The 1999-nt window shown below is 58.7% G+C and overlaps 1 protein-coding gene across 1 annotated transcript in view; it reads left to right on the top strand.

Moving 5' to 3' along the window:
• The window catches only part of KIAA0513 (KIAA0513 ortholog), a 9734-nt gene extending 9079 nt beyond the window's left edge, over nt 1-655 (top strand). The window contains 3 exon segments of the mRNA XM_009701264.1: nt 4-84; nt 399-493; nt 606-655. Coding sequence (XP_009699566.1) covers nt 4-84; nt 399-493; nt 606-655 — 226 coding nt within the window.
• Nucleotides 656-1999: the final 1344 nt, after the last annotated feature.

The raw sequence follows: 1999 nt of genomic DNA, 5'->3' as shown, positions 1-1999 counted from the left end.
CAGGGAGAAGTGGTGCCACATGACGCAGGAGGAACGGGACGACAGCCTCCGCTTCAACGAGAACATCACCTTCGGGCAGCTGGGGTGAGCGGGGTGCAGGGACATCGTGCGGGGAGCCCGGCTGCATCCCTGCCAGCTGTTGAGGGGAGACTCCTTACAGATGTTCCCCCACTGGGGACATCCCTTGTGGTGCAGAGAATGCTTGATGCTTCTCCCTGGGACCTACTGCTGCCCCTTAAGTTGCAAATCCAGGCACCACAGGGACCTAGCATGTTCTCCCATAGCCAAGCATCATCCCAGCGCCCAGTCCAAGGGGCTGCGGGGAGGACGAGGAGGGTGGGGGGAAGAAAGGGCAGCTCGACCTTGCTCTCGCCAAGAGCATCTCTGTTCTTCCTCAGCACCTTCATTCACAACATGCTGGCGTTCGGCCTGAACAAGAAGCTCTGCAGCGACTTCTTGAAGAAGCAGGCGACCATCGGCAATTTGGATGAAGGTAGGGGTGAACCCGGGGGGATGCGCACCCCCTTCGCGGGGTCCTGGAGGGATGGACCCCACCTGCCTGGCCTTCAGCACCCTCCCAGCACCCTTGTCTCTCTCATCCACAGAGCAATACAAGCTGCTCAGCGACCACATCGAGCAGATGGCCACCGAATAGCCGCCCGGCCGGCACCCTGCGACGGAGAGATGGCGGCCAGAGAGAGTGGGAAGGGGAGAGAAACCCACCTCTGCGGCTACCTGAAACTAAAGCTGGGCTACTTAAAGAAAGAATCACACACACAAGCTGCAATAAAACCTGCATGATCGTCCACCAAACTTTAGAGCTGCCCCAGGGCAGCCTGTAGAAATAGGAGCCAAACAGCCTTCCCCGCCTTGCCGGACGCTCCCGCATCTATTTTCAGAGTAGACAGTCCCAAAAGTGTATTTTGTCAGTTAAAACAAAACAAAACAAAAAACAAGAGAAAAGCAAAAAGAGGGCGACTGCGGCAGCCCCCCGGTATGGTTATAAGAGCTGGATTGCTCTCCAGCCCCTCCGTGAAACGCTGCCCGTGGGCTTCGGTGTCTCACAGCCCAACGGGAGCGGGTGCAGAGCTGCCAAATGCGTTCGCTGCTCGGTGCCTTTCCAAGACTGCCGTGGGCAGTGGTAAATCTGGAGGAATCCAAGGCTACGAGTCTCCGGCTGCCTTTCCCTGATGGTTTCTGCTGGGCAAGCCGGCTCTGCCTCCGGTTTGACCCATCTCTCTCCGTAGCGAGGCACCGGGCGTTCGCAGCACGTGGGTTTGTCCTGGCAACGCAGGAGCCGGCTGCTGAAGATGGCGATGGGATGCAGCAGCTGATGGGAGGCTCTGGGTCAGTCTGGCAACAGGTCGGGTTGGGTTGGGTTGTGTATCCAGGGATGTCACCGCCGGCTGGGGACATGGGCAGTGCTGGGGCTTGCTGGGAGCAGAGATGGGGGCTGGCAAAGTGCTGCTGCCTTCCTCAGTCTAAGGCTCCTTGGGAGCTGGAGGGAAATCCTTCCCTTGGGAAACCTTCCCTGTGCTGCCATTTGCTCCATAGCATTAGCCTGGATCGGCAGGAAAAAAGCCATGGCCTTGGATGGGATGGCCGGGAGAGGAGGCAGAGGAGCATCGTGTGAAAGCGGCTTGGCAGGAGGGAGCAAAGCAGCAGCGAGGCAGAATCCCTCTGTGCCCCACTCCCTGCTGCATCGTCAGCGTCGGGGCTGCCGTGGGCTTGGAGCATTTTCCAAAGCCTCCTGGCTTCCTGCAGCAACCGTGGTATTAGATTAATCGTGCTTCTTCCCCAGGCTGCACCTCGCTGCTCTCTCCTTCCCCAGCCCCTTCGCTCCAGCTGATCATCGATCAAACCTGAAATAGCCCTGTCCTTAAGTACGTCTCCTATTGTGCTCCAGTGATGGCAGCTACCCGGTACGCAGCGTATCTGGTTTTTCCTCACGGACCTCGGGACGGTGTTTGCAGAGAGGCTGGGGACATGGGGACATCGC

The sequence above is a fragment of the Cariama cristata genome, unplaced genomic scaffold (assembly GCF_000690535.1).
Source record: "Cariama cristata isolate BGI_N322 unplaced genomic scaffold, ASM69053v1 scaffold17775, whole genome shotgun sequence".
Lineage (NCBI taxonomy): Eukaryota > Metazoa > Chordata > Aves > Cariamiformes > Cariamidae > Cariama > Cariama cristata.
This window is presented reverse-complemented; position numbering and strand designations above follow the sequence as displayed.